General features: G+C 39.9%; 1 protein-coding gene and 1 non-coding gene across 6 annotated transcripts in view; both read left to right on the top strand.

The window, feature by feature from the left end:
- Nucleotides 1-13590, top strand: part of LOC117379739 (eukaryotic translation initiation factor 4 gamma 1-like) — a 69596-nt gene that overhangs the window by 45234 nt on the left and 10772 nt on the right. For all 5 annotated transcript variants that reach the window (XM_033976434.2, XM_033976435.2, XM_033976433.2 and 2 more), the window contains 13 exons: nucleotides 113-517; nucleotides 1244-1390; nucleotides 1470-1706; nucleotides 2272-2376; nucleotides 3326-3604; nucleotides 3927-4038; nucleotides 4122-4227; nucleotides 4886-5211; nucleotides 5899-6020; nucleotides 6348-6520; nucleotides 7988-8113; nucleotides 9042-9123; nucleotides 9258-9356. In XM_033976434.2, coding sequence (XP_033832325.1) covers nucleotides 113-517; nucleotides 1244-1390; nucleotides 1470-1706; nucleotides 2272-2376; nucleotides 3326-3604; nucleotides 3927-4038; nucleotides 4122-4227; nucleotides 4886-5211; nucleotides 5899-6020; nucleotides 6348-6520; nucleotides 7988-8113; nucleotides 9042-9123; nucleotides 9258-9356 — 2319 coding nt within the window. The remainder of the gene's footprint in view (nucleotides 1-112; nucleotides 518-1243; nucleotides 1391-1469; nucleotides 1707-2271; nucleotides 2377-3325; nucleotides 3605-3926; nucleotides 4039-4121; nucleotides 4228-4885; nucleotides 5212-5898; nucleotides 6021-6347; nucleotides 6521-7987; nucleotides 8114-9041; nucleotides 9124-9257; nucleotides 9357-13590) is intronic.
- Nucleotides 1093-1167, top strand: LOC117380873 (small nucleolar RNA SNORD66). Its single transcript, XR_004542208.1, has one exon. It is a non-coding gene; the product is annotated as a small nucleolar RNA SNORD66 (small nucleolar RNA).

The following is a 13590-nucleotide window of genomic DNA, read 5'->3' as shown; positions in this document are numbered from 1 at the left end:
TATACCATTTGCAGTTTTTTGCAGCCTTTGTGATTCATTAACTGGACTAATTCCAACTGCGATTTTTCATATTATGTAGTGCAACTTGATGTATCTCAGTATGTTTCTCCAGCCTCCGGGAATGGGCATGGGCGTGGGTGGTCCACGGCGGTCCCAACAGATGCAGCGCAAAGAGCCAAGGAAAATCATCACCAGCATGTCCCTGAACGACGACATCCAGCTGAACAAGGCGGAGAAGGCCTGGAAGCCCTCTGTGAAGAAGCCCACGCGGAGAGGGGAGGAGATGGAGCAGGATGACCCTGAACACCAGAAAACCCAGGAGCTGTTCAAACGAGTGCGCAGCATTCTCAACAAACTCACACCACAGAAGTTTCAGCAGCTGATGAAGCAGGTGACCGAGCTGACCATAGACACCGAGGAGAGACTTAAAGGAGTGATTGACCTCACCTTCGAAAAGGCCATCTCCGAACCCGACTTCTCTGTAGCCTATGCAAACATGTGTCGCTGCCTTATGGGGGTAAGTCATCTGAAATGGATATAAGAGTGTCTGAAATTGTGTACTATTTAACATGGAGGAGGTTCTGCTACCTGCTTGTCTCCATGGAGATATTGGTGATTGGTTTGTTTGGATTGTTCAATAGCATGACATTAAAATAATCTGTCTTACTTTCATTCAATTAAAAGTGTTTTATAATTGCTCAAAAATACCTTGACAAAATTGCATTGTATTCAAGCCAAGCAATAAAATTTCTATGGATAACAAGACAGAACACTCCCTCTCATCCTGCCCCCGGGACAATGGAGAACTAAAGAAAAGTCTCACTGCTAAAATAATAAAATATTATTTTCTATAAAAGGAAATTTAAGGACAAAAAGTAAATACACTATTTCACTGGTGTTATATGTTTTACTTTTCATAGTTTTGTTGAGAGCAAACATTTACAAACAACTGTTGTGTTTACTGTAAAAATAAACCTACTCTTATTCAGACTGTTTAAAAATGCCTTTTCAAAGGAGCCACAGTGAGGACATGATTCTTGGCAGCTGTTTTCACAGCGGTTTGCTAAAGTGGTTTGGCAAAATCCTGCCCGGCTCCAGTGATGAGTCTGAGTTAGTGCCACGTGTCTGGGCCACTGATCCTTATGATGGGAATGAGGAACTGAGGAGCCATTTTTACCAACAACCGAACAACTCGTATTTTCCAAAGAAGTTTGAGTAACTGTCCTCCTCTCTACTCTCTCAGCTCAAGGTCCAGGCCACAGACCAGCCTGGAGTCACTGTGAATTTCAGAAAGTTACTGCTGAATCGCTGTCAGAAAGAATTTGAAAAAGACAAAGATGACGACGAGATCTTTGAGAAAAAACAGAAGGAGCTGGATGCAGCTGCCTGTGTAAGTATCCAAGCTTGATTTGGTTGGTAGAAATGCATAATCAATAAACAAAACCTGACTTGAGTTGTGTTTGTGACAGGATGAGGAGAAGCAGCGGTTGACAGAGGAGCTGGAGGAGGCTAAAGACAAAGCTAGGAGGCGCTCTCTGGGAAACATTAAGTTCATTGGAGAACTGTTTAAACTGAAGATGCTGACAGAGGTGATCATGCATGACTGCATCGTCAAACTGCTCAAGAACCATGACGAGGAGTCTCTGGAGTGTCTGTGCCGACTGCTGTCTACCATCGGGAAGGACCTGGACTTTGAGAAGGCCAAGGTGAGGACAGTGCATTATGTCAATCAGTAGGACTGGGCAATATGACACATTTTGCATTATTAAAAACTATTTTTAAAAGGTTTCCAATATTAATTTTCTGAACATAACCAATACAAACTTTTAATAATTTGTATTTAAGATATTTTTTCCCTCCCAAAGTCTGAATTTAGTTTTTACTGACAGAGGATTGGCTGCAGATCTCTCGATTAAAAATACTCAAGCTGATAATTGACAATTAGAAATTATGTTTTTGACAAGACAATGAGCAACGAAAGCCTCACGCTTTCTCTGTCAGTGATGACAAGTGCCATTCCCTCAAAATATTTCCTCTGCATTTGCTTTGTCACAGCTGTTTTCCAATTCAGTCAACTTTCATGAACTGACCATGAATGAACCAAAAGGAATGCCATTTAAGTTTTGTTTTTAATTTTTGAGCGCTGGGGTACAATCTGAACCAGTGATTTTGGCATCACAATTTGGACATTTTTAAACTTATCAAAATATATCATATTATCATGTGCTGTCTAAGTGTTGAATTGTAGTGATGTTTTGTTCCTCTCTCCAGCCTCGCATGGATCAGTATTTTAATCAAATGGAGAAGATCATCAAAGAGAGGAAAACCAGCTCAAGGATCCGATTTATGTTACAAGACGTTCTGGATCTGCGACGGGTAAATATCAACGTTTATATTCCTTGTAGTTTTTCATCTATGTTAAACGATGCAGGTAAAATATAATGCTTATTTCTTTTTTGACCATGCCCAATAACCATAGACTGTATATGTAAATGAACATATCTAACTTGCTAGACGCTATGTTCCAAATGGGGAGTAAGCATGGACATGCTTCCGGCTCCATCAATTGTCGCTCCAATTCACTTTCTATTGAAAAACTGGTGCCCCTCTCTATGTAATTGCTGCTGTCAGGCTCATCATTCTGTTCTTAAACTGTTCATATTAAGCCACTCTACATGGTCTTGGTATTTTTATTCCGCCATTGTATCCGTAAATGAAGATATAAACATTAATAACTGACAAATTAGGAGCCTTCTTTCCATCTAAGTCAGCAACAGATTGGATTGACAGTACTGCTAAGCGCATGCTTCCTGCTAAATCAGCAGTGCGGGCGAGAAGGGGCATTACCTTCAACAGCCTTGCTCTTGATTGGCTTTTTGGTTGCCAGTATACTCTCGGTCAGAATTCCAAATATGCAACTTGTCTCTAAATTTGCCCCTCTAACTGCCAGTCTTGACTCCCTTAGTCCACTTCTCTGTACAGTCAATGCTAATGACTGATAAAATAATCAAATGCATTATCTTGACACGTTTTGATGGTAACGATGGATATCATCTCTCACGTATTGTTGTAAAAAAATGAGTTTGCATGTAGTTTTTAGTCAATTGTCATTTTTGTAGCTGAGCTGTAGCTAAAATGGTCCGCTCCATCTCATAACATTGACCTAAAGTAACTCTCAAAACTGTAATAACAGATCTTAAAGTGTTGTGATGTACAAGTTGTAGAAAAATCATGAGAAGTAATCATTGAGTATTCAAAATCTCAACTGATATTTTAAAAATGCAAAATTAAGGAAAAATGTATTTTCTTTTACAACTTCTTCTAGAACAATTGGGTGCCAAGGCGAGGTGACCAGGGCCCTAAAACCATTGACCAGATCCACAAAGAGGCAGAGATGGAGGAGCACCGTGAACATATGAAGGTCCAACAGGCACTGATCTCCAAGAAGGACTCTGGAGGTCCCGGGGGCAGGATGGGAGGGAGTGAACGGGGAGGGCGAGGCACCCCAGGCCGTGGAGTGCCCCCACAGGACGAGGGCTGGAACACTGTGCCCATCTCTAAAAACAGACCCATTGACACGTCTCGCCTCAGCAAAATCACTAAGGTACAGAGGAGTAGATTTATGGAGGTTTGCTAGTCATCTGCTTCTTCTGAAAATTCACACTAGACTGTGATAGGTCAAATCCAGTTATCACTCACTTAGATCATGACAGAGGCTAACTAATAGGAGAAGTGGATAGGAAAAAAGACAGCTGTATTAAATAGAGAAATAGGGACGATTTTTGCAATACTTTTAATAATAATACTTTTGCAAAAATGACATTCTAGTATATATTTAAATTTGATTACATATTTGTGTCAATCACAGACAAGGTTTGTGTATGGTCCTTTAAATGTCTGGTGTTATTTATTTATTTTCATTTTAGACTCCTGTACTTGACTTCAACAATCAGCTTCTTGCCCCTGGAGGTAAAGGCACATGGGGCAGCTGGGGCAAAGGCAGCAGCGGCGGCACTAGCACTAAACCTGTAGAAACTGGTACTTATTCTGATTTAACCTGAAATGTATTTAAAATTTGAATCTTTTTCAAACATACAACTACATGTTATTTCTTATTTTAGGCTCAGAATCAGGCAGTAGAGCGGCCACACTGAACCGGTTCTCAGCTCTGCAGCAGTCTTCCTCCTCAGTCTCACCCATGGACTCAGACAGAAGAGTTCCTCAAAGGTAAAGGAAAAAAAAACTTCTCAAAATGTTAATGTTTAAACTGAGCTGGAGGACAGGTCAGAATTCTGTAGTGGAATTCGCTGTTTAACTGTCAGGTTGCAGGTATGTTGTCCTGGTTTATGGTTAATATCGCTGTATGATACTGGGCCTATCCATATGATACAAAAACTGGCACAAAGTTCACTTGCAAGTTCAATGTCTTTTCTGTCAGCACTAATGAGCAAAAGTGAAAACATTTTTCATAATAGCCTTAGAAATTGATCGGATTTGATGGTAAAATCAGTTGAAAGGAATTTAAGCCATATGGTCAATATGGCAAGTTTTTGGAGCAAATAAAAAAAATATCAGGCTCAATATTCAATATTTTTCAATATTTTTCAAAAACTGTGAATATATAGTTCTTAAATATTTCCCATTTATTAGAATAATGTAACATAGCTATGAGGTGCAATAAGAAAGACCTTACATAGTTTGTTTTAGTTGTGACATTAATTTACTGGAGCTTTTGTTTTATTTAGGGTATGTGAAGGGCACGTGTAATTAAGTATGCTGGAGTTAAAATACTTCAAAATTACATTGATGGTTTATGTAGCAATTTTTTTGTATTTATTATCTACTATTATGACAAAACCTAATGATAATCCTTATCACTGAACAGACATAGCTCCAGCCGAGAGCGCGGAGATCGGTACGAGCGCTCAGACCGCGGCGGGGACAGGTACGACCGGCGGGACGACCGGCGGGACGACCGGCGGGACGACCGGCGGGACGACCGGCGGGACGACCGGCGGGACGACCGGCGGGACGACCGGCGGGACGACCGCAACAGAAACAGGCTCCAGTTGACGAAGAGGAGCTTCAGCCGAGAGACTGAAGAGCGCAGCCGAGAGAGAGAGCAGCGCGGAACCAACGACCCCGTGCGCCGAGTGGCCAGTATGACCGATGACCGGGACAGCAGGGAGAGGGCGCGCAGCAAAGACAATGGTGAAGGTCTTAACAAACTGAAGATATGCTGTGCCCTTTTGGTTACATTATATTTGTTTACTTTGATTACTGTTGAAATTTGTTCCATCCTTCAACCAGACTGTGTGTGCAATCTGTGAGGAGCAGTGGCTGATTGTTTGGACCATTCTTGAGGCAGAATTTTAACCAAGAGGATTTAGCTGGAAGTCTATTATGGTGATATTGACTTGGTAGTGGGAAACTGGAAGAACCTATACATACACTAGGTTTAGTTCTGTTTACTTCACTATTGGGTTGTTCTTGTTCACATGGACCACACCACATGGATTCACCGCAAGGCTGCACCATGAGCCACATGAGGGGCTGTCAGCTGACCCCTGAACTTATTTCCATGACAGCAGTTTTTTTTTTCTTTCACCTGGGGTTAAATATACTGTGAAGGTGATGCACTTTTAATGCAGTTTAGAAAGCGCTGTCATGTTCACATTGGCCCAATTTCACCACTCTCATATCAAAAACTCATTTACGTGGAATAACACCCTTATATAGAAAGTCCCCACATGTTTAAAGAGCTCATTGTTCAAAACATGTTGTCCTGGTAGTGGTAGAAATAAAATTGTAACGCATAAAATACCTCAAAAGAATCATTGATTAACTTGCATAAAATGATGTGTATTTATTAAAGGATTTAACTGTTTTGTGTCACAGTGCAAAAGGAGAGAGCCACGCCTCCTCCTCAACCCCCCACCAAACCTGCCTTAACAGAAGAAGAACTGGTAAAGAAGTCTACAGCCATCATTGAGGAGTACCTACATATTAATGACATGAAGGTGTGTATGTTTGCCGTAGCAATAGTAGCTGTAGCGCTACGTCTAATAGTCAAGACTATCAAAACTCAAAATAAATCGGTCTCATCTTTAATTAAACACTAGTTTTTTCAAAGTAATTCTACTGCTTGTTACTGTGAATTGCCAGTTAAGAGGCAGGCCTTCTGTGTTCTGCAGTTTTGAACAGGTTTAAAGTGTTTCTATCATTAAGCCATTGTTGATCGGCTTATAATGAGCTATTGCAAATTTTACAAAATACCTGGAAAAAATGTAATATTTCAGACTACACTTAACCTTGTACTAATTCTTGTATGTAATGTGTCCACGTAGGAGGCCCTGCAGTGCGTGCAGGAGATGAATTGCCCTCAGCTCTTGTATGTTTTTGTCCGGAGCGGTTTGGAGTCAACTCTGGAGCGTAGCACGATCGCCCGTGAGCACATGGGTCTGCTACTGCACCAGCTCATCAAGAACAGCACCCTCTCAAAACAACAGTATTTCAAAGGGTCAGTGCAGCTTTAAGTGTTGTCACCATTTTAACATATCAAACTTGAAACATTAGTTGAGTCAATTAATCAGTCGATGATATTTTACTTTATTAAAATAATAAAACATATGGAATGCAGCATGGAAAAAGCATGGAATAAGTTAGCTGCAGTTTTGGAAGTGACTTGACAGTGTAATTTGCCTTTTGGCAGGTGCTGTTTACTCATAATTTATTTTTATTTTATTTTATTTTATTTATTTATTTATTTATTTTAATTAGGACAGTGCATATTAATCAACATGTCAACAAACAGCATCAATGTAAATATGCCGGAATTAGCACAATAGCTACTTTACACCCGTTGTCCTAAGGCAGGTCAAAAACAGGAAATTTAAAGAAACACAGACAAACCAAAAGTGCACATAGACATGACAACAAGTGAACCGCAATAGACCATATTCCGAGTTTAAGATGTCCCAGGAAAAAATAAATAAATAAATAAATAAATAAATAAAATAATAATAATAATAAAATCTACATGTGTGAGCATGTTTGATTATTTTTCAACCAGTGTTTCAGAGTGTTCTTGAAGGTTGAAAAGGAGCCACAGTTCCTGACATGGGCAGGTAATGTGTTCCATGACTGTGATCCTCTGACAGATGTCACCATTTGGCCAAACCTGGTCCTGCGTCTCTGTACGGTACAGTCTCCTCTGGTCAATGCTCTGGTATTAACTCGGTCAGTCATTTTTTTACTTATAAAATCCATTAATGGTGGAGGAGCAAGTCCATTTAAAACTTTAAAAATAAGGCAAGCATCCATAAATACCTGATAACTTTCAAGATCCAGAATGTTATACTTACTTAAGATATTACACTAGTGATACTGTAGAGGCTTTTTATCCAGTGTTCTCAATGTTTTGAAGAGGGACTTTAGGGGCTTCAGGATGGCCTCTGATGTGTGAGACCATGTGGTATAGCAGTAAGACATGTGACTGAATATCATGGCATGCATATACGCCTTTGCTGATTCTGTCGTCAGATAAGGTCTTATGTGTTTGAAGTTTGACAGATTTAATTTAATTATATAAGAAATTTGTTTAACATGCTGTTTAAAATTTAGGTTAGAGTCAAAAACTACCCCAAGGTATTTAAATTGTCTGTATGTATAGTTGTTTTTGGCATGGTTCTAACAATTTTAAATGCTTTTGCCCCTCTCTTCTCTAGTTAGCACAGTTCAGTCAGATGGTGTGTTGTTAGTTGTAGTAGTGCCCATTTGCAAGACACTTTACCCTTCATAATTATATAAATCAATTTCTCTCGTTGTGTGGTTGGAGAGACCTTTGACGCCAAAACACAGCCACTCTTACACTCACACAATGTGTTTGAAGAGTGAATAATTAATGTGCCAAATTGTTTATTAACATTGAGTATCTCAACAAGCCCAATATAAACACCTAAAGCTTTATTTTTCTCCTTGTGTGCAGCCTTCAGGAGATCCTGGAGATGGCTGAAGACATGGCCATAGACATCCCTCACATCTGGTTGTACCTGGCGGAGCTCATCACCCCCATGCTCCACGAGGGAGGCATTCCTATGGGAGAACTCTTTAGGTACTGTGCAGCTGTCACGTACCCGTCACACATCTGCACCACACCTGTTACAACATCTGCAATAATATCTGTAACACAATTGCCTATTAGACAAAGTTTTTGATCCAAGCTCTTTAAAGGGTCCATATAACTCTATTTTCTGATCTATGTATTATGTATCCTCATCAAAAACATACCTGGAGTGGTGTTTTGTTTCATTCACATCACAAATCCTGCATATTTAGGCTGAGTTCTTCTCTCAAGCAGAAAACACTCTGTTCCACCTTGAGATGTTATGTGGTAATACAGGAAGTGCAGTCTGACAGACTGACACAGATTAAGTGCTTTTAAAGATACAACATGAATATACTTACAATTTCCATCACAAAAGTCTTCATGACGTCAAAGTGGAACAGGAGCATTTTGAGCTTGGAGATGTAGACAGACTGATAAAAAAAGGATTACTCAAACGTGTAAATTAAACAAAACACAACTCCAGATACGTTTTTGATGAGGTAACAGTTTAACATGGCTTAAAGCTCATGATTGAGATTACAAGTCACACATACACATCATTTGGTATAATATACCACCAGTAATGTACCACCAGATTTTGGCCAGAAGAGGACACAAATGTGGATTACTCAAAATGAAGCAAATGTTAGAACTACGGAGGCCACTGCGTATCACCAGATACAAATCACATACTACCAAATGCATGTGTACCACTGTTTGGGAAATGCTGGAATTGATTGTATTGATGTTTTGAATAGTTGTAAAAGAGCCATTTCTTTCAGTATTTAATGCAGTATTATACAACTGGACAATTCTTTCTCATCCTCTGCTCATCCTTTGTTCCTTTTTATTATGCAATTTTTTACCTTGCATCTTTCCCTTTTATTATGAATGTAATGAGTAAACTATACTATACGTATGTGTTTACCAACAGAGAAGTGGCCAAACCTCTGATCCCTCTAGAGAAAGCTGGAGTCTTACTGGTCCAGATGCTCACTTTACTCTGCAAAGGAATGGTGAGTCAGTTAATCTCTCTTGAAAACAATTATAACTTTTGAACAACCTGATAATTGTTTTGAATGTGTATAGTTAAAGTCATGTTTACAAACACTGTTTTGTTTCATTTGCTTCAACATGTTTGTTTTTCCAGAGCCATAAAAAGGCAGGTGCGATGTGGAGAGAAGCCGGTCTCAAATGGAAAGACTACCTACCTGAAGATGAAGATGTCAATAAGTTTGTGACAGAAAAGGTAAAAAAAATCTGTAAATTAAAAAGTATGTTGAATTATCCCTTTAAATGTATGTTGACTCCTGTACTCAACAGGTGTGATGAATTAGCTGAATATTTTTCATTGAACATTGAAATTTGAAACCCTGAACTTTGTATATGGCAACATAAAAACAAATAGAAGAAAGTAAGTTATTGTTGTGCATTCAGCTTTTTATTTATTCGATAGGGAGACTTGTGTAAAAATGAAGAATGCACTTGTAGCATGTTACATGCATCACAAAAAATCAAGATACACAAAATCGTAAAGGATAGAATATAAGTTAAATGTATGCAAGAAGAAGACACAGAATTTACCAAGGGGTTTAATGGGGAAATTACATTTGACTGACATCTAACAACAGCCTTTGCTGAGATAAAAAGAGATCTAAAAAAAAATAAAAAATTGGACGAGTAGTTCATTATGTTAACTTTCCATGCTCGTTTATGATCAATCGCGATATCATGCAGGAGGCGTGGTTTCACTGTTTTTACCTGTATGTCAACATGGCGGCAGAATATAAAAACTTCTCTGTAATAAGATCCTGGTGTTTTGGGAATTTCCATGGTTACAGAGGATGGTTTCCAATTACAGAGTACCGCCAAAGTTTGACGAAGCCAGGCATACAAGTGCTGGAAAAATGTCGTATCTAGAGACTTGTTACTTGCTGCTGCAAGAAAAAACAAGCACTGGCGGTGGCACTCGAAGGAAGAGCCAGAGAGACGGCATTCAAAATATCTGCGGAAGATTTGAACAAGGATAATGGTATGGAAACGTTGCTTGCAAAACTGAATGCGGTGTTTTTGAGAAAAGAAAAAAAACTGCGCTTTCAAAGCATACTCTTATTTTGACTCGATAACAAAAGACAGTGCGGTGTCCATTGCGGATTACTGTATATCATTGTCTTTGAGCAGAGATACAACGGAATGAAAAAGTACAACATCACTCTGCCTGACGTTGTACTTGCCTTCAAGCTTCTGGACACGGCTAGGAATGGGACGATATTAAAATTTACACTCATGATTGTTGTGACCAAAATAATCGTTAAAGATATTGTCACTATAATTATCAAAAACCAAGGCAGTATAATGTCCTCATATGTGGACACCAGGACCTTCTAGAGAAAAGAATTGTATTGTGGCCTAGACAACCCAAAATGTGTTGTCCACATATGTGGATGCCAGGTCCTAGGACGTTATAGGTATTCAGATGAATTCATGATTCTTTTAAAACCATGCTCCGCTGCTAGCTAGCTGTGCAATCAGTTGAGCAAAATGCTGTTCAGCTAGTGCTAACCTAGCGATGGCAAAGTCGACACAAAGTCGGAGTCATACAAATCCAAACTAACACAAACTACATTCAATAGTTTATTTCACATGGTATGTTACTTGGGATGGATATTTTTGGCTCAAGTTTGTCAAATAGTGCAGGATGGTTGTCTCGCAAATGTGCATGTAATTTGCCAGTGTTTGCCCTTGGAGCTGTATCTTTTTTTTCGGCAGGCTCTGCAGATTGGTGGCTCAACTTGTTGGTCTTGTTTTTCAAATCCATAATAATTCCACACATTAGACTTCACCTTCTTGAATGGGCGATATAAATGTGCTCCATCACTGGGATCCAAATCCACTGCCTGCCCACTAGCCATGACGGTGACTAAGGTGAACCACAGAATAGGCACAGAAGTTAACAAGTTTCATTGCTATGATAGAGGCCCCCCTTGTGGGAAAACACCAGGGCTAACATCTAAACATTGTATTGCAACAGGAAACATGAAGCAGTTATATGCGAAGATCACAATTATTAAAAAATGGCACAAACAATTAATTGCTGTTTTTTATCGCGCTTAACCATATGTATATCGTCCCATTCCTAGACACGGCATGTCTGGAGGAGAAAGACAGACAGTTGCACTGAGCTGACTTTTGTATCTATGAAGTCCGCTTTAAAACAGATCTTCAGCGGAAAAACAACAGGAGGAACTATCAAGATGCAGTGTTTTTCATGGAGCAAAAAAGCGACTGGAAAATTCAGATGTGATGGCCCGCCACAGAGCAACGGCAGCAGCCACAGCAAGTTACCAATCAACTCAACAAATACGGTAGGCAAACGAGATGCGCCTTTGGCAGAGCCCATATCATTGGGCTAAAGACTGTCCTCATTGGAGGAATGAAATTAGAGATATATTACAGATATAAAGGCAGAAGTGAGCTGTAATGACAGTGATGTCCATAAAAAAAAGCATAAAGTTCTTCGGAAACTTCACAAGCAGTTTTTCTATGCCTCTGAACATAGGCTGCAGAAGCTCATCCACAGCTCTGGAAATACTGACCAAGACAACCGGTCACCTTGCAAGAAATCGTTTGCGACTGTGAAATATGTCAAAGATACAGCAGAATGAAGCCCAAGCCTGCATGTAGGTTTGCCTTTAGCCTCAGAGTAAAATGAGACCGTGGCAATGGATCTACATGAATTGGAACCTGGGGTATGGTACCTCCACATCATCAACCACTTCACATGCTTCAGCGCTGGAAACATCTTGAGGACCAAGAAACCGCCGTAGATGGTCAACTCTTTCATTCACTCGTGGACAAGCATCCGTGGAGCACCAAAAAGGATCTACACTGACAATGGCGCAGAGTTCAATGAGGAGATACGAGACATGGCCGAAAACTTCAACATTGAGACAAAGACTACAGCAGGATGGTTGGATTGTTGGAGAGACACAACATGACACTGACAGAGATCCTCATGAAGGTGAAAAGGGAAAATGGGTGTGGGTGGCAAATTGCTTTAAACTGGGCTCTTATGGCTAAGAACAGTATGATGAGTGTGCATGGTTATAGCCCACACCAGCTAGTATTTGGTCAAAACCCTAATCTCCCTTCTGTTTTGGTTGATAAGCTCTAGAGGGCACAACTATAAGCACCAGAGTAGGGCAGCACATGGCGACACTACATGCTTCCAGGAGAGCTTTCACAGAGGTGGAACGCTCAGAAAGAATAAGGAGGGCACTACACAAGCAGCTTAGGCCTCCAGATGACAAGTATGAGACAGGAAACAGAGTGTAGTATAAATGAGCTGACAGTACAGAGTGGAAAGGTCCAGGTGTAGTTATTGGTCAGAATGGGTCTGTGGTGTTTATCAGACATGGGGGAATCGTTGTACATGTGCACTAGTCCAGGTTGAACAAGATGAAGAGAAACAGATAATGTGCAATACTTCTGAAAACAGTACAGAAAATAAAAACAGTGACAATTAATGAACAAAGTGGAGAAGAAAAACAGATCAATGACAACAATCAAAGTGAAGTGACAGAAAACCCTAGACAAGTTAATGTGACACCCCCTGAAACATGTAACTTCTGATTTAAAACTCAAACATTTACTAATAGAGAGGATGGTGGCCAGTACACTGCCAGAGTTTTAAGTAGAGCAGGTAAAGCCAAAGGGCAGTACAAAGATTGATACAATGTGCAATATCTTGAGCCAGATGGCAATGAGGGACAAAAGCAAGCATTAGACATGTCACATGTTGATAACCTTGACATAGAGTATGAAAATGTGGGCTCTGGTGTTCTTATTGCTAAAGATATTTCTTTTGAAAGTGCTAAACAGCAAGAAATAGAGAATTGCCAAAATAATAATGTTTTTGAGTAAGTCACAGATGAGGGTCAAAATGTGTATCTACCAGATGGGTCTGTACAGTCAAAGAAATGCCAGAAATGGTATTGTCCCAAAGGCATGACTTGTAGCTAGAGGTTTTGAAGAGGTAAATATTCAGTTTACAGAAAGACTCTCCCACATGTGCATCTGAGTCACTTAGATTGCTGTTATCTGTTACCAGTCAAAACAAGTGAAAGGTTCTACTGGTACAACCAGGTTAAAGAATTGATGCTGAACACTAGTGGTAAAATGTCTCAGGTTGATCCTGCAGTCTTCAGTTGGCTGAATGACCATTCTGACATTCTGAGGTCACAGGTTTACTGGCATGTCATCTATATGATTTTCTTTTGGCAGGATCAGAGCGCTTTGTAACAAATGTGAGTCCTGTACTTAAGTTTACCTTTCATGTGGGGCGTGAAGAACATGAGTTTTTCTTATGTGGGCATGGACATTACCACAGTTGGTTATAAAGTACTAGTTCATCAGCACACTTACATAAAAAATCTGCAACCAGTCCATTTACAGGCCACTCAGGCTGTGCAGAGGGATGCTCT

This window comes from Periophthalmus magnuspinnatus, chromosome 13 (assembly GCF_009829125.3).
Source record: "Periophthalmus magnuspinnatus isolate fPerMag1 chromosome 13, fPerMag1.2.pri, whole genome shotgun sequence".
NCBI classification, from domain to species: domain Eukaryota; kingdom Metazoa; phylum Chordata; class Actinopteri; order Gobiiformes; family Gobiidae; genus Periophthalmus; species Periophthalmus magnuspinnatus.
This window is presented reverse-complemented; position numbering and strand designations above follow the sequence as displayed.